The sequence below is a fragment of the Eleutherodactylus coqui genome, chromosome 9 (genome assembly GCF_035609145.1).
Source record: "Eleutherodactylus coqui strain aEleCoq1 chromosome 9, aEleCoq1.hap1, whole genome shotgun sequence".
NCBI lineage: Eukaryota > Metazoa > Chordata > Amphibia > Anura > Eleutherodactylidae > Eleutherodactylus > Eleutherodactylus coqui.
The window spans coordinates 66,000,784-66,025,731 of record NC_089845.1 but is presented as its reverse complement, the minus strand read 5'-3'; the positions used below and the strand labels follow the sequence as shown (position 1 = coordinate 66,025,731).

The 24,948-nt window shown below is 45.8% G+C and overlaps 1 protein-coding gene across 1 annotated transcript in view; it reads right to left on the bottom strand.

Annotated features, from left to right (window-relative positions):
- Positions 1-1,278: 1,278 nt before the first annotated feature.
- Positions 1,279-24,948, bottom strand: part of CYB5A (cytochrome b5 type A) — a 24,586-nt gene continuing 916 nt past the window's right edge. Inside the window, exons 2-5 of the mRNA XM_066579494.1 lie at positions 12,631-12,759; positions 10,039-10,068; positions 8,374-8,408; positions 1,279-5,603 (exon numbers count right to left, since the gene is read on the bottom strand). Of these exons, the coding sequence (XP_066435591.1) occupies positions 5,522-5,603; positions 8,374-8,408; positions 10,039-10,068; positions 12,631-12,759 (276 nt within the window). The 3' untranslated portion in view covers positions 1,279-5,521. The remainder of the gene's footprint in view (positions 5,604-8,373; positions 8,409-10,038; positions 10,069-12,630; positions 12,760-24,948) is intronic.

Sequence of the window (24,948 nt, the reverse complement as noted above, 5' to 3'; positions counted from 1 at the left end):
CATCTCTAGTTATAACAAAGAATTCAAAAGTAATAATTACAATTAACTGTAGCAGCTTCGCTGAGAACCAGCTATTTGTACTACTGATAGGACTGCGAGCTGGAGGTGAAAGTAAATATAATCCAAGAGATCGTCAGCTTGTATATGAATTCCAAGTCGGAGTTAAGATGCCTTCTGGAGTGTTTACTTACCTTTTTAGCTCCGAGTGACTCAGTTACGTAGGTTTTTTAGAGAATGGCTCGCAAATACCAGGACACTGCTTAATATTAACTTAGGTGGCTGTTAAACCAACATTGAGGTAAAAGGTATTGTAAAGAGAAAGAAAGAACAAAGGCGAGAGAGACAAAGAGGGACGGAGTAGGGGGATAAAAAAAGACCCAATAAGAAGAGAGGGAGGTGGGGGATGGAAAGAAACTGAACTGTAAGGGGGAAGTGGGAGAAGAAAATGAAGAATGAGATATGGGAACTGGATTGGGGGGGGGGGGGGGCGGGGGAGTTGTCTTCATCCAAGCAAACCAATAGAATAATGAACCATGGAGAGAGATCCATGGCCCCCACGCATCTACTTAATACTGTATATAAATATCACCTTCATGGACATACCTGTAGTTACCACTTGAGGGAGCTTAGAGCTTACTGCATATACAATAAGTTACCTCTAGTGGCGACTGCGGGCAGCCAGAAGATTCGCCATCAGATAAACACAGCTGCAATGTGCTTTGAAAACACAAAGAATCAATGACTGCCACAATATGTACATGGTTGTGCAGGAAGGAGTTTTGACATTTTGGAAGATTGATGTTGAGCAAGTAATATCGTCAATACAAGAGAAAAAGAATGAACAATTGGCATAGACTTGTAGACCAGTTCATCATCTGCTGGAAGCGGACAAGCCAAACAGTATGTAGGCAAGTGGAGTCAGGTGCGAACACACCAACATCGGAGAGAGTTTGAGCAACTGCAGAGGCTTCATTTCCTCGAAGTGTCCCATGAAGTTGAGGTTCGAAATCTGCATCAAAGGCTTCTAAATTGTTTTCAATGTTCATGTAATGACTCACAAGTCAATTAAAGCGGGTTCTAAAAAAAATTATAAAAATCAGCTGCAGTGTCAGGGACAGATGTATATACGAGGTATACTAGAATCTTGACTGACACCGCTATAAATTGGAGGACTAATCCTGGACGGCTTACCTGGCTCCATTCTAAATGAAAACCATGACACAAGTGTGAACTGAACCCAACTGTAAACACCAAGAAATGAAGTATGAAACAAACAGCTTAAAAATATTCTCTTTATTAAGACCAAATTAGGTACTTGTCATTTTCAAAGAGCCTTAACTTCTCATGTGAAAGGTATAAGTTGTATACAAGGCTTATCGCACATTGCAAATAAAAAAGGTAAAGTCCCCTGGTGCAAGCACTAAGTCATGACCGACTCCTAGGGTGACGTCACATTGTGACATTTTCTTGGCAGACTGTTTTTGCCAGGTGGTTTGCCATTGCCTTCCCCAACACTGAAGATAATAGGTTATATTTAGAAAAAACAAAAAAACAAAAGTGCAAGTAATCATAAGCTGATCGGTGGTCTGCCACTCAGGATCTCGGGCACTGCCGTCACGGACAGCGCAGGAAGCAGACTGCCCCGACTAGAGCTCAGCACAGTGACTTGAGTTGGTATTGCAGGCACAGCTACTAGATTCAGTGGCATTCAGAGCGCACCTGCAATACCAACCCAGGCCAGTGAGCTATAGTGAGCACAATCTGCTTGCTGTGCTGGCCATAATGACAGCTGTGATGGGAATCAGCTGACAGGCCAGGATCCAGAGTAGCGGACCCCTACTGATCATCTATTGATAACATTAAAAAATAAAAAAATAATCCAGAAAGTCCTGGACAACCCCTTTGGAGAAAATCTTTGAAATCTTATGAGCAAATGGACTTTTTCCACCATTATAAAATTGGAAATTTTGGCAAAGACACGGTTAAAATTCTGAAAACTGAAATACAACTTTTATTAGGAGGTTCAGGGTTATTCTGTTAAATTTATAGCTTATGAAGTCTAAAATCATTTCCCCTTATGTCATTAAATACCAGAAATTATAAAGTGAAATCATTGTTAAATGAGAGTATATTTAAAAATATATAGAACCCACATATAGGGCTTCAAGCCAATATTCATCCGTGAATACAGGTGTGTTAAATATCTCAACTAGCTACTTTAGGGCTATCTCTTTACATATAGTAGGGGCTCCGTTCATTTATCATACAGAGGTTAACATCCCCTGCTTAGACTGATCAAGCTGGCTGCCTGCAGTGACTACTAGGGGGGCTTATATACGGATCTCGATGACATGGTAAACCAGTAGAAGGCTGGGCTCACAGGACCGGATTGGATTCCGCATGTGGGCGGCCCGCAGTGAATTCCAGCTGTGACCCTGCCCACAGCACGTAGTTGGTTGTATTACGTATGAACGCGTATGCGCACACAGGTGGTTATGCGCAGGAGGTTTTTTTTACATTTCTTAAATGTAATTGCGTATGGGCTGCAGGAATATCTGCAACCATATAGCACAATGGTGTCTATAGTCGCAGATTCTGTGGTAAGAGATACCGCTCATGGAATAGTCAATTCATATCCACAGGTGTAAAGGAACCTTCGACTCTACATGCCTGTCAATGCCCACGTATTACCGCGGATCGTCAACATGGACGGTGAGCGTGGCATCTGCAATTCAAATCCGGTTGTGTGAGACCGGCCTAAAAGTAAGGTCTTACCCAATTTACATCAAACACCCTCTACTTTGGGGCCAAAGAAAAATAGAACTCCATATCTTAACAGTTTGGCAGGGAATTCACAAAAGTATTTAGTGGCATATTGAAGTCATAGATTTCTGCACATGCAATATTTGTAACAAAATTTGCCACTTTTGGGCCTTTATGAGAATTGCTTGCTGTGTTTGTATACGTTGACAGGCATCGGATTTACTAAAAAACTTATGCTAGAAACTGGTGTAAATCATAACCAAATCCTATGCCACCTTGTAGTCTGGTTGTGGCAGAGAATCTTGGGCACGACTTGGACGGAGTTCCATGAGATGTGCGATGCGTGTGCTGTCAGATCTCCACAGACCGCGCACATTGTAGGCACTATTCTCATCTGTGAATACAGACAAGAGGCCTTTCGGTGATTTTGCTTTCACAGATTGGTCCATGTGAATAGCCTCATAGGCTGTAATGGGTCCGTTTGCGGTCTGTGAACTACGGCGAGAGAGTTCATAAACAGTGCAATTGCTGCAGAATTTCCGCTGAGGTATGCAATCTGAAATCAATATACAGTATAACGTAAGGGGAAGGGGCTGGGAAATCTGCAGCATGCTCTATAGGTTATGGAAATAGAGGATTTTCACAGCAAGTCAGAACATGGACGCTGGTGTGAATTTACTCCATTATATGTGATCATACCCTAAAAAAAGGCTAGAATTTTAGACCCATTTAGAAATAAAAAATAAAATAAACTTATGTTTTAGGGTGGACTCCTACTTTACAGAATATAGTGTGTAGTAATGCTATAGGATTCCATATATGAGAGCAGCGATAACACAAGTCAGTCTAATTGTGGACTGATCTTAGATACAGAAATAGATCATTGTATAAAAATAGCAAAAAGGAATGGAAAAAGTCTCAAATCAAATCTGAAAATTAAAAAAAACAAACAAAAAAAACTTGATTATAATCCGCAAAATGTCGTTTTTATCCTGTTTTTGGACAGCCCCCTGTGAAATGTACACATTGTAGTTTAGAAACGTTAAAATAATTAAAAAATGTTATTACATTTCCTCTTTACAAGATATAAGCTTAGTAGGTCAGGTGTGGTCATGAATTCAGCTGATTCATAATAATCGTTTTCTAAGTGTACCTGTCATTGCAGAATAAGCAACCGTTTGTGTGTGTGACAAAGCACCATTTGTGAGACGTATATGGCATTTATCACCAGCCTTCCCCTTTGCAGGTTATTCTGCCAATTAGTTGTTACGATGTCTCCACTCCCCGGCATATGTAGAAGATGGCAGATTCTGCTCCCTTATCACTATTTCTCATACAATGAAGCAGCAGTATGAGAGAAAGTGAGAAGGACTGAGCAGTCTGGATGTGACTGCAGTAGCTATAAAGAGGTGTGTTCACGGGTCACTGAGTTGCTGCAGATCTGCAGCAATTACACCCTCCTCAATTTGAATTTAATTAAAAAGGTGAAATCTGCAGCAAATCAGCGATGTATGAACGCACCTTAAAACACTATTAACTGCAGCACCAGGTCTGTGAGAGTCTCCTCACTCCATAAGCTTCTATGGGCAGCATGTAACCTGATCCCTCAGTGACCTGACAGTTTCATCTCTCAAAACAAATTTTAGTAGCATTTTGGAGCGAGTGAACAGTTTAGGAGTGAGGGGTAAGAGGAGGAAAGGAGGCTGATAAATGAAGAAAGCAGCATTTTTCTTGGATACAATATATTACAAAGTTTTTCTTATATCTGCCTGTACTATCGATTTCTGTAAAGTTTGTTTAAAGTACAATCATTATTTAAGAATGTTACAGAAAACGTCTATTTAAACCCACATGTCCAAGATTTAGAGAGCACTCACTGTGACAGACATAAAAGACCTGACCCGTCACAATCATTGTGTGTACAAGGCACTAAGTTAAACAATAGTCTGCAAGACTTCACAACATGCATAACTCTTACTGGCAATATTCTGAGCAAGTGCTTAGCAAAAACAGCATTTGGTAATTGATGCTGCATAGCTTGTATCATCTTCCCATGATCTCTGCTATCGAAGTAGCATAGAACTGCAATGTATGAGTATTGCAGATACAGCTTAGGCCGCCTGTCCACAAGTGTTGCGGTTTAACGCAAGCGGATTTCCGCCGTGGGAGAACACTTAAAAGTCACCGCGATTTTTCGTGATGAACCTAGCATTACGATAGGTTCATCGCAGAAAATCGCGGCGGATTTCCACTCGTGTACATTGGGCTGCGCTTTCCATAGTTACCCTATGTAAAGGGTATCATGCGTTACGCAATAAAAAAAATTGCCCGTGGACAGGAGGCCTTATTTGTGGGACATTTTCCTATTCTAGTACAGTAACACAGAATGAGACTAAAATCACTTGATCAGATTCATCATTTGTCACTAAAGGATATTTCAGATTCTTAAAAAAATTTATGTCCATTAAATGTATTCTAGACCAAAAATTTTAGGTACGACGATGATTTTGAACAGACCAAAGCAAAACCATCGCACACCGCACAAGTGGTTTCAACTTCCATCAACAAGTCCATCCACATTTGATTATATGGCTCAGATTGTAGGTATCCATTTAAAAACTACATAATAAAACATCTTTGGGGGCTCGAAGACTGACTTGCTATGAACACAGGCAAAAAGATCAAAAAAGTGGTTGGCCGTGGCATTACGGTGCCCACACTTTCATGTCTGGACCCAGAACTGTTCGTAGACGGACATTTACTCTTCTGCCATGTAGAAACGATACATCAAGGCAACAATGACTGCGGATATTGCTGGGATAATCCAGTTACTCCATAGACTAGAAGAAAGAAAAGAAGGCAAATAGTGAACATGAGCACGGTTTATAGATCAGTCATACTATTGGTTCTTCAACCGGTTAAGCAAGTTATACGGCTGAAGTAAATCATAAAAGGAAAGTTTACGACGTCAGGTCTAAACTATCCGGCGTGTACGAGCAAAACACCATGTAATTCACAATATTATGGGATAATCCAGCTAAACCCTCATCCACCTAAATGTATGTTTAGGATCAGTATTAAAGGAGATGTCCCGAGGCAGCAAGTGGGTCTATACACTTCTGTATGGCCATAATAATGCACTTTGTAACGTACATTGTGCATTAATTATGAGCCATACAGAAGTTATAAAAAGTTTTATACTTACCTGCTCCGTTGCTGGTGTCCTCGTCTCCATGGTGCCGACTAATTTTCGCCCTCCGATGGCCAAATTAGCCGCGCTTGCGCAGTCCGGGTCTTCTCCTCTTCTCTATGGGGCTCCGTGTAGCTCCGTGTAGCTCCGCCCCGTCACGTGCCGATTCCAGCCAATCAGGAGGCTGGAATCGGCAATGGACCGCACAGAAGCCCTGCGGTCCATGAAGACAGAGGATCCCGGCGGCCATCTTCAGCAGGTGAGTATGAAGACGCCGGACCGCCGGGATTCAGGTAAGCGCTGTGCGGGTGGTTTTTTTAACCCCTGCATCGGGGTTGTCTCGCGCCGAACGGGGGGGGGGGGGTTTAAAAAAAAAAAAAACCCGTTTCGGCGCGGGACATCTCCTTTAAGAGTCAGTGAATACCAGCTACAGAATGGGTAAGTCATGTTTAACTACAACAAGCCCTCACAAGATACATATGTGGCATCTATGAATTACCATTGATCTAGTTTATAATCCACAATTTCCTTTTACTTTTCATATATTGTGTATTATACTACATTTAAAAAAAATAAATAAATCTTTGTACAATTAATATCACAGAAAATGTATTTTACCTTGAAGGGGTTGTCTGAGGAGTTGACTACATATCCATTGATACAGTTGTATATATAATGGGGTTTTTCACCAATTTATTTCTCAGATAATACATTTTGTGGCTTTAAGAGGGTTAACACCAATTTACGTATATTCAGGCTGACTACTGAAAACGTTTCTGTACACTTAAGGTCCATTTACACACAGATAGCTGCTCACAATGCGTCAGAAACTGACAGTTTTGGGTGATCATTTTGCATTAGCTACTAATGGGCTAATCTGCCCCATAGTAGCTAACTAGCTTTATTTGCGTGTATTTAGAGAACAGAGGGTGGTCTGTTCTCTAAATACATCACTATTGTTCTACAGCGGGACAGTGGCTGAAAGAATGTTATCAGCGCCTATTTATACGCATTTGGTTGAATTATAACTGGGAAAATAAGGGCCATCGCTTCCTCAAATACAAGTTTCCAATGTGCTTTGTAAGTTTTAGACCCCTTTACACCACATAAATAGGAAAATGGCCACAATTTATAGGACTGTACAGAAGTTTTCAGACCCCCTCCCCCCTTTTCTTATGTCACTCAGCGCACTGCAGCTATTGGCTGAAGCGTCATCACGCAGACTTCCTGTTCTTCCCGCTCACTACACAATACTAAGTGCATTCTGTTCCATTTTAGCCACTTCCTGCTATATAATGACCATGAAAACCTACAAAAGCCTACTGTATAAGCTATACAGAAATCCCTGGAAACTTGCATCTGAGCGTCCTGAGTTATCAGGTTGGTATGGCAAACAACCCTAGTAAACGGATCTTTACTAGAGATGAGCGAACGTACTCAGTAAGGCCGATTTCGCAATCAAGCACCGCGATTTTCGAGTACTTCACTACTTGGGTGAAAAGTACTCGGGGGCGCTGTGGGTGAGCGGGGGGAGAGGGAGAGAGAGAGCTCCCCCTGTTCCGCGCTGCTACCCCCCGATCTGCCACGCCACGCCCCACAGCGCCCCCGAGTACTTTTCACCCGAGTAGTGAAGTACTCGAAAATCGCGGTGCTCGATTGCGAAAATCGGCCTTACCGAGTACGTTCGCTCATCTCTAATCTTTACTAATCATGAAAATTTGCATAGAGGAGTTGAACATTAAACTACTTGCATCACAAAATGCAGAGCAGGCTCTAAAACTCCTCCGCATGCAGCCTGAGCGGGACCACAATGCTGTACCCGCAGCAGTGTATTATGTAAATAAGGTTGAAGGTCACACTTACATTCGGCATTCCACGTTCTTGTTCCATCATGGGAACAGGAAACGGTATGCTAGATGGGAGTACATCCGTCTTAGGGCAGAAACAAATGGCACCAGACTATAAAATGGGATCTATTGGGCACTCCACATTCTCCCAAACAAGATACGCCAACAAAATTGCGCTACTTGGCTTGAGATTTTGTGCTGGATCGGAATCAGCGCCTCTGCCGCAAATGTGAACCCTAAAGGCAATGTGTTCCCATTAGATTGCCCAAGCTTGACACAAAAAGGGACCAGTTCTGGTGACAACCTACATTTAAAAGGGTTTTAAAAATGAGGTATTTAGTCTTCTGTGTCTTCCGCTTTTTAGTCCTGCTCTACTAAAGCACAACCATCATCCGGTAAGGCGGCTAGGCCAGGTCTTCTGACAGGCGATAAACTATTGTCTTATCAGAGGCTTCAGTTGCGTCATCCCTCAAGCCACCAGCAAGAAGACAGCTGACAACCACCGACACATAATGAGGCCAGGAGAAATCCTCCAACCTAAGTTTGTTTATACAGATAAAAAACTGTAAATACCTTGAATCAGAATCCGTTGTGGTAATAAAGGAGTCCTGAAATACATAAAAAAATTTAAATAGTTTACAAAACCATGTAGTTTTTATGTACAAGAAAAAAAACCGTTAGCACCGTGCTGGTGATCGTTTGTTCCCAGCACGTCACACTTGTGCCCCGCAGAATTAGAATACAGGTACAACACACACTGGTCAGTTCACTCAGTATGGTCACCAACTTCTCAGCACCTCTTCCAACTCACTTCAATTCTAGGTAGTTTCACATGCAGAACACTTGGTGCAGATTAGGACAAGGATTTTGGTGTGAATCTGCATGGCACATGAAAATCTTGCATAGACTTGTATGGGAAATCTGAGGTCAGGTTTTCGTGTGCCATACGATTTCAGTGGGTCACAAAAAAAAAAAAAAAAAAAAAACAAAAAAAAAAAAAAAAAAAAACACACACACACGACACCACCGCATCACTTGGCTTTCTGTCACGACCCCCAATTGCACCATAAGTTATATCTTATGGTGCTATGGGGACATGCCAAGTTTTTAAAAGCCATCTTTTGAGCGATAATCGTAACTGCACTGACATTGTGCAGTTTTCGTTATACCGTCGCTCATCGTTGTCATTCAGCGTGTTGAAAGACAACGATGAGCCTTATTAGGGATTCACAGCGGGATACAGCTGATACTATTGTTTCAGCTGTATCCTGCTCCCTGAACACAGCCGGGGTATGAAGAATAGAGCGGTCCAGCTGTGTTCTGCATACCCTGCACAACTGTATACCAGCTGAGGACTCCCTGAACAGCCGGGGTATGAAGAATAGAGCGGTCCAGCTGTGTTCTGCATACCCTACACAACTGTATACCAGCTGAGGGCTCCCTGAACAGCCAGGGTATGAACAGCGGTCCAGCTGTGTCCTGCATACCCGAGCAGAGACCAGCTGGATGCAGGAGACAAGCGGCCCCACTTGTCTTCTGCATCCCCTGCTCAGAGCGCAAAGTGATTGCTTAACGTTAGAGCGACCATCTTGCGCTGTAAATGTACACATCAATTATCGCCCAAAAGACATCTTTTGAGAGATAAATCGTTGCATCTAAACCCGGCTATAGTCAATCAGCTGTGAAGCTATGCCATATGCAGAGTCTCAGCTGTGTCCAGCACAGATAAAAAGGTTATTAGTAATGGCAAGGTTCTACCTATACTAAGGCCCGTCTCACACCAACGGATTTGAATTGCAGAATTCACCTATGCAGGCGATACACGGTATTCCATACTCAGTTTAAAAAAAAAAGCATGTCTGCTTATTGAAGTCAATGGAAGCTGTCTGATCGGTGGCTCATCTGCAATTGACATTTGGGATAGGCAGCAGGTACCCGTGTCATCGCCTAGCCATGGCGTGGGGGAAAAAAAAATATATATATATATACTGCGCATGGCTGACAGCAAGCGTCTGCAGTCATCCGCAGGAAACAGGTAATGGGGGTCGCCGGTCAGGGTCCGTGTGAGACCGGCTAAAGAATGTTTCTGTAAAGAGTTACAATAAGTAACATATTACATAACACCAGTGTACCGGTCTGAACCGTTAACCCATGAGATTGCATGCCGAGGTAACACTTTAGGGTTCAGGACCCATTGTCCATTTCACAAGCACAACCAGTTACAAAAGTAAAACTCACCATTGGTTTCTGGAGTTTGGATCGATCATCCTAGGAAGAAAAAAATATATATATATTGATTTACTTAAGATATGCAACATCGCTCAGCTGAGTCACTGAACAAGAACATACTTCAAAGTGTCAATAGATTAAACCTTTTCTAGACACCCTGACAAGACATGGAGAGATCTCACAAACAGCGGGGCCCGGGGCCAATATAAGTATCCCATGGGATAGTGAGATTTGTAAGTGGTGTAACACTGTGCTAAGGGAAGCTTGGGACTGTTCCAGCGGCAGGGCCCGTACACAGATTGTCTTCAGCGAGCTTTACACCTTCACCGCAGTAGACGGGCTGAGGCCGTACATACAGTTATAAGGCATTACCATGTGAGGGAACTGCAGTAATATATGGAGTAATGTCTGCGCTCCGAGGAAAGATTAGTCACTTCACAATGATAAAATGGACCATATAGAGGAGAACTCGCCTGGTGTGCGGTCTGTCGGTGACCGGTCGGCACACCTATGGGCCAAGCAAACCTTCAATAGTTGGCACATGAGCCCGCCAGGTGTCACAATAGTAGGGAGAGCAGAAGTTGAAATCACCAGGTGACACGACCTCCGGCACAAAGAACGTACAAAATCACAGAGTGGAGAACATTCCCGCGCTACTGTGCTTGAAAATGCAAATGGAGCTTACTTCACACAGGGGGACTTGGATGCCACCAGGGTAGCGATGTAGGGAGCATCTCAAGACGGTAGGGACTGTTTCCAACCATTTATGATGCTTGATAAAGGGGTCTGCTGTACCCCATAACGTCTTGCTGATCTATTCACCATTTATACTGGTGTGTGTCTTTTCTTTTTGATTATCTCGGTCTGTCTTCTTGTCTCTGTGCAGTTTATTTTGTACTCATTCCACTAATAATTTATATGAATTAAGCGGCTGGAAACAATCCCTACCATCTTGAGGGGATCTCTAATTTGCCAAGCTGGATTGGGGGGACCTGGTGGCATCCAAGTCCCCTCTGTGAAGCAAGTTCCATTTTCAAGCACATTCAGTAGTGCAGGAATTTTTCTCCAGTTTATGATTTTCTACTGACTATGAAAGAGGAGGATTGTATACCATATAGGTCTAAATTGAATGACCTCTTCATGGCAATTAACAGGACCTCTGCAAGCTCTGGCTTACTAAAACTCATTCCCTTCTATTACTTTTTAACAATATGTACTTTATAAGCACTCTGCCCTTCTTGTAAGAGTGACCCATTCGCCACGTACAACTTGTGGGTGCGCCTGTGCTTCCACACAGCAGTCAATCTGCAGAGGCAGAGCTGCAACGGGGAAGAGGGGTAGCAGCAGTCAGAACCAGCGATGAGACGGGGAGGGGGTCTCAGACCCCCTGTAGTCACAGATCACTGCTCTGCCCTAAAAAGCAGCCGAGGAGCGAGATCTGAGCTGGCAAATGGCACCTGTAGGTATTGATCTATCACTTATAACTCCTGGCTAGATAAGGGTACCTTTACATCTGCGCTGGGGATCCCATTTTCCTGCTCCGTTCAGGGAGGAAGGGGGAATTCCCGCAGCCGGTTCAGTCTCTGGACAGAACGGAACAGCGCTGGGTGGACGCGGTTGACTATGATAGGGTCTGCCAGCTTTCTGCCCAACTGGCCTAAAGAAAGCTGCATGCAGCGCTGCTTCTGGTATTTTTAGCTGCATCCATGACGGATCCCCCAGCCGGAGGTTCTGACAGATGTGAAACAGGCTTATGTAGATTTGATATGGGTAAATCCTCTTTAAGGACTTAGGCCTCATGTCCATGGGACAATTCTGATTTAAAATCAGCAGCGTTTTTCCCGCACGCAGATCCGCGCCCCATAGGGATGCATTGGACACCCGCAGGTAAATACCTGCGGATGTCATTTTTCCCTTCAGGTGTGGATCCGCGTGCGGGAAAAAAAACGCGATATGCTCCATTTTAGTGCGGGTCTCACCTGTCCTGGATGCTGTGGGTCTCCCCTCTGTCGCGGCCAGATCCTCTTTCTTCGGCCCAGCAGATGTGCCCGGCGCATGCGCGCGGCATGCTGCCGGCATGCTGAGCACATCCACTGGGCCGAAGAAAGAAGATCCGGCCGCGACGGAGGGGAGACCCGCAGCGTCGAGGACAGGTGAGTTTATTCTTATTTTCAGGCCTCATGCCCGTGGGAAAGGAGGGACCCGCTACGGATTCTGCATGGAGAATCCGCGGCGGGCCTGATTTTCCCCGTGGACATGAGGCCTTAGTCACACGAGCGATATTCAAAACTCACATGAATATGAAATCCATTCTTTGATTTACACAAGTTCCCTTTTAGTTTTTTTGCGCTCTCAGCATCGCTATAAGGAAAGAAAGGGAGAATCGCGGCACACTTTGTCCATTGTTTATAATGGTGCCTTTAAAGATGTGCGTGTAAGTGCGATGCTGCCCAATGAAGTCAATGAGAAACAATTGTGATTGTAACACGCGTGGGAGGAGCTCAATTTCACAGAAGCGATGTGATTTTTTTAATTCAAAAACGCTTTCAATCGTTGCAAACGAATAATAAAAAGATCCCACAATACAGAAAGGCCACTTACTGGATGAAGTTCTCCTATAATAAAGTCTTTGGACATGTTCCTGGCATCTGTCGAGTGCCCAATGTCTTCAAACGTCTCCGTGGCATCTCCGCCAGCCTGTTCCCGGAGAACTTCTTCCCCACCGGGATGCTGCAAGCAACACATCACAATTATCTTCTTACCGGAAGGGAATACTACCGTTGTGGTCAAAGATGGTTAGAGGAACAGACATACAAGAAGCCATTGACATAATCGTTAGTCTAAATGCACCTCATCAGTGAGCGATGTTTAGGCTAAACGTGAGCCAATGATGAACGAGAATGGTTCTCTTGTTCAATTTCTGCAGGACTAAAACACATCGTTGGCTCCTTCACTTGGCATTCTGTTCAAGCACTCCTCGCTCAGGGTTGTACATAGGAACGTGAAGCGCTGAACGAGAAGTGAACGGTTCTCAACAAGGATCTGCCTGTCTATACAGACTGCAGGAGCACAAATGAGTCAGTGATGACGTCACCACCTCGTTCACTGGTGCAAATGAGAATCCTGCAGTTCTCATTCAGTGCAAGAGGGGCGTTACAATGGCCTCAGCATACAATGCTCTTCCCTGGCCATTGTGACCTGAAAGCAGATTCAACATACTGCAGATCCGGGTTGTCGGAGACAGTGTACGAGCATTTTGCTGGAAAGTGCAGCCAATCAGCATGGGCACTTCATTGGTAAAACACCTGTATTACTAGAGTGCACGCACCGATTCGCTGCCTAGTAGCGCCTCCCTACAGTATAATGTGTTACTACATGAGCTGCTCCCTCGGACAACAGGTGAGGGCGGCTCCGTGTTACTTCCCGGCACACAGTGTACTATACAGACCCTGAAGAACCTTTGGTCCTCTACATACAGAATCATTACAGCAGCTCCTCAGGCTGTTATATGGAAGGATCTGCTTTACCTGTATTACTTATCTGCGTAATTGTCTTTAATCTCCGTTTTGTATTACTTGTAAAGGCTTCATAACCAATTGCCAGTTCTCCATAGAGTTATGGATTCAACACACAATATTAATTGCTTCTGGGACGACCGTTTTATGTTGAGGGACCTCTGTTGTGGAAGGGGGGGGGGGTTATTAACACCCCCAACATAATAAAGGTACATATCCCTTCCCCCTGAACAGTTATTTCAGCTTTACTCCATACGCGGCTCCAGCACTCAAACAATGAGCCTCAAACTATTCAAGGAGAGTAAAAAACGTGAATACATCCAAAATCCTAAGCCACCCCTACATGTACACGATCTCATAACAAGGGGTTATACGGACACTGAGGGACAGAAATGGAGAGTTCCAGTGGACATCGGCCCCGAGCGAGCGCAGCCGGCAACCCTCTACTTGTGTTTTCTGACATATACCATCTATACATTATTTCCCCTCCCAGCGGCACCATTACTATACCCCGGGGTACGATGAACCTCTTCGGTTATACTCTTCAGTGTCTGTAAAACACCTTTGAAGGCCGACTTCAAACGGGCGAGTGTGATATCAGGCCATTACGCTCATATCACACTCTCGCCAACATGTGATTTTGCCGCAAATGTGAGCTGTTCTGATCTTAAAACCACCTTGCATCCCTTTAGGGAAAGAAGCAATCCCCCGGCGCAGCTGCCAGGCGCAGCAGAGGATCGCAGAGTTTTTCACATTCTTTTTAAGAGAGAAACCTCCCATCGCACGGCATGTAACTAGAATAAGGCGCGATGCTGCCGCCGGCCCCATTGGAAATGATGAGATGTGAGCGCAGGATGCCATCGCTCATGTTTATCACCCCATTTAAGAGAATAGGCTATACACATTCATGCGTCTCACAATGCACAAATCTCTCGCAGTTATCTCGCCCGTGGGAAGCGGCCTCAGGCCTCCCTCACACAGGGCGTTTTGTACAGCATTAAACGCTGCCTTTTCAGCCCAGTGCTAAACGCTGTACAACACTCCCATTCATTTCAATGGGGCTGCTCACACAGGCTGAAAACGCAGTGCCTTCCAACGCTGCACTTTGACAGCGATGCAAGTTCTATTTTTGGCCGTTTTCAGCCCTGCGTCGCCCATTGAAATGAATGGGCAGCGGTTTTAGCACTGCTGAAAATGCGGCAACACTTGGTGCGGCGTTTTTGGCAGCGTTAACCGCTCGCCGATTTTCGGGGTGAGGGCTTGCAATAGAAGCCCTACCCCGAAAATCAGTCCCTGCTAGGTGGAGGGAAAAAAAAAAGCAATACTCACCTAGCCGCTGCGGTCCGGGTCGCGGCCGCTGGTCTCTGCCGCTGATCCGGGCTTCTCCAACACTCCCAAGTCTATTGCCGTAGGCCAGGTTTGAGAACCCCGTCTCCGGCAATAGAGTGCTGTGATTGGGCATTGAGCGCACTGACAACCAATCACAGCCCTTCATTGACTGTCTCAGCCAATCAGTGCTGGTAAGCTCTGATTGTATGCCAGCGCTGCTGAAACCGGGCAGAATTTGCAGTAAACGCAGCGTTGAAAAACACTGCGTTTCTGCAAACGCCCTGTGTGAGGGAGGCCTCAGGCCACTCTCACTACCGAATGTGAAGGCGCATTTTACGGTGTGCAGAGTAGTGTTTCTATTGCGTATTTTTGCACAGTAAAAACACAGACAAGCAAGCCGTCCACCGTTCTCCCTTCCCGGTAGCCTAGCAACCTGCGGAAAAAAGTCCCAACGCCAAAACCTGATGCTTGAACAGCCAAAAGAACCACTGGGTCTGAGACACGTAAACGCGGCTGTGCTTTAGGATTCTGGAATTATACACCATTTTAAATTTTCTTTTCTTGAGAAAAGCCTGAAGTTTTAAAGAAGTTTTTTGCCTGGCTGCTTCTGGAATATACTTACCTGGGAACCGGCCTGCCGCCTCCTCCCTGCGCGTTCCTGGCGGATAACATTGCTATACCCTAGCCAATTCCTCTTTTTCCCCCTTGCTGTTCATTTCAGCTTTAAGGCTCCTTCATAGTGGCGACCGCAAGAAAATCGTGGCAAAAATCAGATGTGTGTTCAGGCGATCTTTGAGCGTCAGCAATGCAGTTTCTTGCAGACCCGCCGCCGCCGCTTGTGATTTTCACGCGGACTTTCTAATATTAAAAACGCATCGCATGAAAGTCACAAGTTCTTGCTGTGCAATAGAATAAAACAAAGGCTCCATTGGGAGACACGGGCGACAAAAAGCAAAAACACAAAGATCAGGCACATCGCAGGAGTGAAAACATCGCAAATGGAATGAAACCATTGAAAATCATTGGTTTCATAATTCTGCATTTTCACTCCCTCTTTCATCCGGTGTGAAGCCCCCCCTTACCGTCAGGATTTAATGCAGTCGGACTGTGGGTGTAGGGATCATAGATTAATAGACTAGGGTCATCAGAAGCCGTCTGCAGCATCTGGCCTCAAGTACTAGTTAATGTGCAGAAAAATGGTGTTTGACCCCCACTGGGATCGTTCTGCACAGACAGCCCCGTTGGGTGTACTGTGCGCAGCTAGAAGTTGCTCCGTTAGCGGGCAGCTCCCGGAGGCCCACTAGGCAGCCATTATGGCCTGGCCCAGGACGGCTGGGTCTTCCGCACAGGTTGTAGTATTCTCACACCAATATCTCCTGCAGATATCTATATCACTTATTAAAAAGGGTTATCCGCTCGCCCGCAGCACTGAGAGAGTCTGGTATCACGTTAGCCAGTAGAGCAAAGTGTTCCCAGCAAGAGAAACCAAGTAATCTTGTGGATGATACCTTTTACCTGTTAGCCATTATTCGGTATCACATCTACAAGATTACTTGGTCTCTCCTGCTGGGAACAAGCCCATCTTATTTGACGTTCCATCGCCCGGTAATGAATATATTCTCTAGGGTCGGAGTACCGCCGCTCCAGAAGCCTTGCTGCCAACGTAAACCGTGACAATCCAAGATCTCCTTGCCCACAAGAGGTTGCTTTACTCCATCGTGTCCAATCATGCCTGTACCTGTGTGCTGTAGATTACCGCGCCCCCGTCACAAACGTACGCTGCCTGAACCGCACAACATCCGGTTAAGTATACGATAGCTACAGATGTTGGTGTCAACTAACCGCTGCCCCATCACAAGCCCCGGCGAGCGGACTGCTGGTCTACAATGATTCACTGGCACCAGCAAGTTGGAATGGTGGAATTGGGGTCAGAAAACATTAATGCGTTGCATCATTTCATAGACGCACCCATAGGTCTGTGCGGTTTAGGCCGGGCTCACACCACCGTACGGTAATATGGGAGCGTTCTACTACTGCAGGGTACTGCGCATTCCAGCATTTTTGCCTGCGCATGAACAGCGTATTTTACGCACGCTGTAATGCAATGGCGTTTTTTCTTTTTAACCTTTCTTCCAGCGACACGCGTAAAACACACCGTACATTGCATGTGTACTGTGTACCCATAGGAAACAATAGGGCTGAACGTGCGTAATACGTGGCAAAATACAGCATGCTGCGTTTTTTTTTCTTTTTTAAACACACACAATATCTGCAAGTGTGAACGGATCAACTTACTTGCATTGAAGCCTTTCACCGAATATTATGCATGTGTAATACGCAGTTCAAATGTGTGAGTCTGGACTAATGTCCCCGTTAGATGGGACCACAGGCATGTAAACGACTGCATTAACACCGACGTGACGGTAGGTGGTTATCGCTCGTGCAGAGCGTTTAGACAGGCAGATCACCGCCGACTTCTTGCTCAGCGGCGATCTTCATGCGGGTTGAAAGTGCGCCACCAGCGGACTGTAAACGAATAGTGCACGATGGCTGCGCATGCCGAAGCGACGATTAGCACGCACATTTGTTTGGCCGAACGAGGCGCTATAACAGTCCCATGCAGATGGCCTTTATTAGTGTTAGATCTTGGCTCCAATTCTTAGTTTTGCGCACTTTGTTCCCTACGAAGCAGAATCTGAGTAACCGTGTCAGCAATTATAAAGGGAACACAAATTCAAGGACTTTTTTTTATAAATCCAGAGAAATTCTAGAACTGCAGTGATTGCAAAACAAGTAGTAATCCGGTCACACAATCCTTGTGGTGGTGCAGATAGAACCACAAAGCCCTGGGTGTGAGATGGTGTGTACACTCCAACCCAGTGCCCTTATCAGCTGAGGACATACCGCCCTGTAGGCAGCGCTGCAGATTACAGCAGCTCCATGCCAAGCTGCATGACTCAGCAGACTGCGAGGGCAGAGGAGGCGCCCCACGTGCTCCTCCAGGAGAGAAAGACAGAACGCTCATTAGTTTATGATTTTAATACATTCCAGTCATTTTTACACATTTAAGAAAATCAATTAGAAGTTACCAATAGGCTAATCCAGCCGGGAATACACAACACATGATGCTCACACCCGTTTATAACAGAAAGCACACCGCACTGGTGGATCTGGCGGCCTGACCTGACTGCTAACGGGGCAGCAGGTTATGTGGGAAGAGGCTGTACACAACTAGCAGTAATTAGCAGAGCGTATGTCTTGTATATATTGTATAATGCGAAAGAGGGCATGCAGGCCCTCGGGCAACAGGGGGCGTACACGGATGGCCTCTTGCACAAAGTTTTGTTTTCTTTTACTGCCCGGGGATTAAAAAATCCCTGCCTCCTGGTAGTGCTAGCTGTGATTGGCTAACGCTTAGCCAATCAGAGCAAGCACTCGATGAATGGCTGTGATTGGCTAACGCTTAACAAATCAGAGGCAGCGCTTCCAGGAGGCTGGATTTTTCAATCTCCAACCAGAAGAGATGAAGGAAAATAGTGCCGGGGAGAAGATGCGGCCGGCTGACAGTGCTTCTAAGGTGATGTATACGTTTTTTTTTTTCTTCTTCTTTCCTGCTGCTAAGGCTTCGATTATGGCTTTTACAGTAGGATTAAAAGTTGCACCATATGAAAAAAATAAATAAAAAAAAAAACAAAAAAACACAAAACGCGTTTTTGTGCGATGCAACAGAAAGGAAGGTTCCATAGGGAAACATGGGCTACAAAGCCTCACGAGTCGCGTGCATATCGCGGGACCCGCCAGGTTTTTGTTTTGGCATGTTGCATGCTACAAAACATCGCACGTGTGAATTAACCCTTAGGAAAGCATGGGTTTCACATACATGTGATTTGTAGCAACGCCACTTTGTCGCCCGTGTGAACGAGGCCTAAAAAGTTAGAAGGCTCAGAATATATATATATAAAAAAAAAAAAGCTATGAATAATGGCTTGGTGTGAAAGGGTGTTCCCAAGATGGACTTTTCGGCCTATCACCTATCCAAAAGTCTGCTCAGCAAGTAGGAAGCCTACCATTACTCCTCACCCCCAACGATCCCAAGAATGGGGATCCTGAATCCTTCTCACTGCACAACCCTCAGCATTCGCCATGCTGACCCATTCAACTCAATGGGACTAACGGAAACAGCCAAGTACAAGCACTCCGCCATCTCCGGTAGTCCCACTTACATGACTGGAGTAGCAGCAAGGATGTTCAGCCACCGTTCCATCTCCATGTGAAGCAGAGGAGCACACTGGACCCCTCAGCTGTGACGTCCGGACTGATTAAACATATCACTTGTCTTGTGGCTATGGAAGGGGTATTCCCAGGTTAATCTTCCCAGTCCGTGACGGTTTGTGTTCGGTCAGCATTCAGCCTTGTGTCAGACTTCAGTTATGTTGCGTAACATTAAGTTAAAGGCATTTTCAAGAATTAGATGAAGAAAACTCTCATATGAAACTTTTTTTCCCTCCAGAGCCCTTCTAGCGGCCTTCTCTCTATCCAGTGCGCTGCTCCACAGCTTTGACGGTGCCATAGCGGCCAAAGAGGAGTCCGCTAGAGCGGTCAGTCAGAGGAGAAGCGGGCAGCAGGGAATTATAACTAGGTTTTCTTGGAATATCAGATACTAAAAGCCTGGAGAAAGTCCTATATAATCCCCTCACCCCTACCAAACACTAGCCGATGTATTATATTGGCAAGCTGCTGAAAGGCATCTTTTAAACAAAGAAGCCCACTATATAATATATAGGGGCAGCACGACGGTTTAGGGGCAGCACTGTTGTCTTATAGCACTGGGGTCCTGGGCTCAAATCCAGGTTTCTTCCTACAATCCAAAATAATACTGAAATTAAATTTAAGTATAAAATTGGCTTGATACACAAAAAGTGTCTGTATAGCCTACATTGTTGTATCCTTGAAGCGGAGATGTACCGGCCGGCCTTGCTGTACGACACCAACGAGGACACCCTAGATGGCAGGCAGATGACATCTCGTTCTGCCACATGTTTCCAGCTATGGACATTGGACTCTGCAGTACAATTCAGGACGGAGTTGAACCTTGAATCTATTAGTGAAGAACAACAAGAGCATCCGAGTTTGTAAGCTGAAGGAGTGAACAGATACGGGACAGATCTGTTCTATTAGGATATGCCGGCAGATATTTTTAACTTCTACAAGAGGATGGTATGATAAGGGGTTAAATGAGGATTTCTGCCTGCATCAAGGACGTGACCCTTCCCCACCTCCCCCTATTCATCCACCCACGTTGATGTCTGAGGCCTTGGTTTTGCGAGGCGATTTACATTTTTCAATGATACTATGTAAGGTACTGACAAACAAACTAATTCTAAGTTTAGTGAAATGGGGGGGGGGGGGAGGAGTTTAATTCCGCCATCTTTGGGGCGGCCTTGTTTCTATGGTGTACACATTGCAGCAATAATTACAGGATAACTATTCTATGGGTGAGTACCATTACTACCATACCAAGTTTTTGTTTTTTTTGCTGTACTACTTTTTTTTCCAAAAGAGATTGTATTTTTATCGTTATTTTCTGCCACCATAACTTATTTTTCCATCAAAAGTTGTGCGAAGACCCTTATTGCGGAACTTTCTGTAGTTCCTATTGGTACCTATTTGAAAAACATGCAGCTTTTTGATCGCTTTTTATTTTAGAATTTTTCTCTTGGAGGCAGGGCAACAACAACAGAGGGGGGGAGAGGAGAAGCAATTCTGGGAGTGGTTTACTTTTTCTGACGACGTTCACCACGCAGGATAAATTATAATTACTTTTCTAGATGAGCTTTTTTTTATGGACGCAGCGATACCAATTATTTATTTTTTAACTATGTATAACAAAGGGGGAGGAAGGTGGGTCAACAATTAATACAATATTTTAGAACCAAATTTAGGCTGGATTCAGACGAACGTATAACGGCTGGGTTTTCACGCCGAGCCGATATTCGTTGTCTCTCTCTGCATGGGGGGGGGGGGGGGGAGGCTGGAAGAGCCAGGAGCAGGAACTGAGCTCCCGCCCCCTCTCTGCCTCCTCTCCGCCCCTCTGCACTATTTGCAATGTGTAGAGGCGGGACAGGGATGGGACTAATTTGCAGAACTTAGCCCCGCCCTACCTCCTTTCATTGCAAATAGTGCAGAGGGGCGGAGAGGAGGCAGAGGGGGCGGGAGCTCAGTTCCTGCTCCTGGCTCTTCCATCCTCCCCCCCTGCAGATGAGGACAACGTATATCGGCTCGGCGTGAAAACCGAGCCGATACACATTCGTGTGAATCCAGCCTTAGTTTGATCGCTCCTCCAGTGCGATATAAAACAATAGTATTACATTATACCATGATCTGGCAGGCAATCAAGCATGATCTGGCAGGCATGAATTGATAAGACAATCGTGGGGGGCCGTACGGGACCGCCGAATACGATTGGGGCATTTAAAGAGCTAATGGCTCAGATCAGTTGCACTGCTGATCACAGCTGTAGTGGAGAGGTATTGGATGTAAGTAACATATGGAGCGGGATCGACTCCTGATCGCCCTCCATACAAACCTCCAGGACATGAATGTACATTCTGTAGCGTTAAAGGGTTAACAGGGACACTCTGGCGAACACACATTGTAACACGAATCACCCCCCTCACCCGACTGCCTGTCACATTCTGGAGGTCTCCTTTGTGTATTGCAGCCATTTCCGCGGGTCTTTTCAAAAAAGTTGCTAAGGAAAGGAACTGGACTAAAAATTTGAAAAAAATACAAAAAAATCCCAAAAAACAAAACAAACAAACATCTGTACTGTCAGAAGTCCCACAAGTGAAGTGCAGCCGCTCCAGTCCTGTAACAGTAAGTGACCACTGGAGCCAGGGACTGGCGATAGCAGCCATGTGAATGATGAGTGACACATGAGCGCTGCAGCAGTTCCGGGACAGGTGCAGTGAGACATTTAAAGGGCGAGTACTGCTCAGTTCTTTTTTCATTTTACCTTAGTCCATTCCCTTGCCTTACCAAAATGACTTTAAAGGGTTTTCCCAGTTAACAGTTCTACATATTTTTGGGCTCCCCCTGTCCAAAACTTTATAAAGTTAATATACATACTGTAGTGCCACCAGCACCTGACGTCACCTAGCCAGTAGACCTGGTGATGTGGCTTTGGATGTAGAAGCCCTGAGGCAGGTGTGCAGGAGGTTACCGATGACATCTCTGCCCAGCCTCCTATTGGCTGCAGCGGGCTCTTAGGTAAACAAGTCATGTGACTGCTGCAGTGCTGGTGAACAGAAGAGCGGCCGGGTAACATGCAGCGGGAGTATTTGGGTTTTTTTCTCATATAATGCGTCGTTCCCAACCCCCACCCTGTCATCAGTGTTAGGCTGGCTGTCCATGGGCGGTTTGTCATAGCGTGATCCGCGGTGATTAAAAAAAAAAAAAAAATTGCATGTGGAGCACGCATAGCAAAGCCATGAATGAGGAAAAATCGCGGTGACATTAGTGCTGCCCTGCAGCGGAAATCCGTGTCAGTATATCGCCAGCGCCTTGCGGACAGGCGGCCTTAGGGGTGCACCAAAAATATTTTATAAGGTAACCCATTTTAATACAGTACTAGGTAAAGACCAGGAGCTCAAGATTCAGACCTCCTGACCTTTACCAGCACTACATGGGAGTGAGCAAGCACTTATGGCAGTTGTGTAAGCTTCCAGACTTCAGCAGATCTTGAGCTCGTACGACACAACATGGAATAACTGATCGTTACATGACGTTCCTCCCTCTACTGCCGGGTCACGTTTCCACCATAAGACACTGGTACGTTACACAGATGCTGTTTATAACAAGGTCATTCCAGTGCTTGTGAGCAGGAGAAACCACTGTGACCCCGCAGGACTAACCCGGCCCCACCTACCGGAGGGGCGAGCCAACGTCAACTTTGTACAGGATGCAATGTTTGCACATGGTGGACCGATCGAAGTCAACTTTGAAGTTATACGCTAATGAAGTCAGACATGAAGTCCAGTGACCTCTGATCGTACGCAATCGAGAAGCCCTTGTGTCACGCAATAAAACGGCACCGGAGGTTTTATGGGGAAATATAAAGCAAAGTTCAAGGAAGGAGAATATCTAATCAGCACGCTGCATATACAGCAGTTATAACCCACAGACTCAGATTAAAGGACCGAGCTGCTATACTACACACAACCATGTGATCAAGGGTGGCGCTGTGTTAGGAAGAAAGTAGCCATGTTTTTATAATCCTGGACAACCTCTTCAAAGAACAGATATACTCTCTGATGTCTGACATGTCAAAAGTGTTGATCAGTGGGGGTCCCGCTGATCACTAGAATAAGGGGGCTTCGATAGTTTTCAGCTCCTTAAACAGCTGACTCCGAGATCTATAGTGTTTTCTATACACCTCTATGCGGTACCAGAAAGAGTGGAACCCCCCCACCCCCACCCGCCCTAGCTGAATTTTTGCCCCTGAGTCTTTAGCTATGCCCCTGCCTGTCACATTGGGGCAGCACCATAAACTAAGTTTAGGTGACGGGAAGGTGGGGGTGGGGGTGGGGGTAGTTTTTATACTCACAGGCTCCTCACAGTGTTCGTTGGTGAAGATAGAGTGATCTCTTCATACCCAGCGCCATCTTCACCGGCGGACACTGCCCCCTGACGCCCGTCATCCACAGGAGCAGCACCACATCTTAGTTTATGGCGCTGTTCCGTTGTCAAACTCCCTTTAATTACTTTTGAGCTGTTTGATGGGTTTTACACCTACAGAACACTGACAAACGATGAAGGGAGTGGGGTGGTAATGGCGGTGGTGGTGGCGGTGGGGGGACCATGACGTGAGCTTATTCTAAGGTGGGGTTCACACAGGCGAGAAAGTCACAAGAGATTTGTGGGTTGCGAGACACAAATATGAACCCCATTCTTTTGACTGGGGTCATACACCTGAGCGCTGTTTTCTGCACGGCGATTCAGGTAACAAGTAGCAGCACCGATCCCCGCCGTAATCTGTCCCCCGTAGGGCTCATCTATCCAGGCAGGCAGAGACACGAGGTCTGTATGTTTGCACGATGCACAGAAATCATGCGATGTGCTAACTGCTGTTTACTAAAAACCGCAGCGTGGTCTCCTTCAGCGACATCGCAGGAAACTCGCCATTCCTTGTTATGGGCAAGACAAGAATCGCATGAGAGTTTCATTCAAGTGTGATTTTTAGGTTTTTTTTCCTACTGAAACCTGTGATTTTTCACACAAGTACCGTGACAGAATGAGACTGTCTCACAAAAACGCATTACGCTCGCAAAGAAGTTGCAGTTTTAAGACCAGCTTCAGTCCTCCGTGAGACCTCTGTGGGGGCAGGAGAACACGGGGGACAGCACTTCTCTATCCAGCGTACGAAACGGACAACGATGGAAACTACGTGAGCCGGAGACCAAGGTGGCCCCCTCTGTGGCGCCGCCCGGTAGCCGTTCCCACGCACTTCACTGCACGGATCTAACAAAACGCAACGTGAAGCCAGCTTTACCCATGAGGAGATTCTAGATGGTCACCAACAGCCGCCACATCATACGCCACGGGTCCGCGGGTCTGACACTGCACCATCAGGTGCTGCACTTATACCCCTTTCACGCCTGCGCTGGAAATGCAGAACTGAGCGCCGCCTCTCTGCGCCACTTGTGGAAGAAACAAATAAAACGTGGGAAAACCCCCCAAACTCATCTGTCCCCCACTGATTTCAACGGAGGTTCCAAACACAAACGGCTTCAGTTGGCACCTGTTCAACCGTTGGATTTCCGTTTTGTTTTTTTTTCTGCATGTGACAAATGGCGCGGTCTGCAGCGCTGCGGTGAAAAACAGAAGCCGAACGGATCCGGACATGTCAGGGCTTCTATCAGTGATTTTAGTGGGAAACAAACAAATCTGTTCACATTCTGTTCAGGACGCCGAGCGAGTGAGCGCAAACCGAACGGACGACATATATATGTATACACTCTGGGTGCCGCGCCGCCCCTCGACACGCACGCACTCTGGGTGCCGCGCCGCCCCTCGA